This window comes from Sphaeroforma arctica, assembly GCF_001186125.1.
Source record: "Sphaeroforma arctica JP610 unplaced genomic scaffold supercont1.9564, whole genome shotgun sequence".
NCBI classification, from domain to species: Eukaryota; class Ichthyosporea; order Ichthyophonida; genus Sphaeroforma; species Sphaeroforma arctica.
In genome coordinates this window covers 1-1,058 of record NW_014030994.1, presented here as the reverse complement: position 1 = coordinate 1,058, position 1,058 = coordinate 1, and the positions used below count along the sequence as shown (strand labels likewise).

At 40.5% G+C, this 1,058-nt stretch overlaps 1 protein-coding gene across 1 annotated transcript; it reads right to left on the bottom strand.

Moving 5' to 3' along the window:
- Positions 1 to 554: 554 nt before the first annotated feature.
- Positions 555 to 848, bottom strand: SARC_17030 (hypothetical protein; the record flags this gene model as incomplete). The annotated part of the gene is made up of 1 exon (XM_014288868.1): positions 555 to 848. A coding segment is annotated over one exon (294 nt), but the record flags the coding sequence as incomplete, so codon positions are not given.
- Between the last annotated feature and the right edge of the window lie 210 nt (positions 849 to 1,058).

The window sequence follows — 1,058 nt, the reverse complement described above, 5'->3', positions numbered from 1 at the left end:
CCTACCATTGTTCCTTAGGGCTCTCATAGTCGACTGGCCGTATTTCATCTATACTCAACTGACCCAGGAATGCGTCGCTGTCAATGTACTTCCTGAACCCACGCGTGATGGTGTGGTGCGTATTGATCTCTTCAGCATTCGCCCCGTGGTTCCACACCGACACCTGAGATAAAATAGGCCAATCAGAAACGCCTGCTGTTAAAATCGACTTCTACGGAATGCAGTAGGTTAAAAGTTTGTCGCTTTCGGTTTTCTTCGTACTGAGGAAGCCATGTATCATTCCAAGCTTGGTGTTGTATATATCAACCTGATTATAGCACATAGGCAATCGGGTAAAATTACAGAATCAACCGATGGAGATCAAATTGAACCTCACTATTTTGGCTCAGATTAGATCTAAGATGGCCTTATAAATAGACGCCACATCTTGGCCGAAAGATGTTAAAGGAACCAGAGCGTACAGCCCATCCTTCAGAATATATAAATATATAAATAAATATATATATACCAAATCACACTGTATAAATCATTCCTTACTACAGATTATCGCACACCTTCAAACTGAACGGTTTGTCCGTATCTCTGGCTTTGATCTTGTACGTAAACTCCTCATTCCACTGTGGATACGACGTCTTCATTTGGCTCGTAGAGTGTCTCTGTTCTCCCGTACTCAACTCGAACAAACAAAACGGATCACTTTTGTTCTTGCCCTGCCTGCCCATTATTTCGCGCGCTTTTACCAGCGTGATGCTTAATATCCCATGTGTGATAATAGCGGGGGCTGTGGTTGTTGGTGTGATTGTGGTTGTGGTGGGAGTCTCGGGACTGCTGCCCTGTGTTGCTAGCATGAGTTGGATAGCCTGGCGCTCGTCTTTCTCCCAACGGATGAATGCTGAACGATAATAAGTGGGTAGGTGAATGATAATGTGTACTATAAACTATTTGTATGTATATATATATATATGTATATATATATATATATATATATATATATATATATATATATATATATATATATATATATATATATATATTGTGTGTGTGTGTGTGTGTGTGTG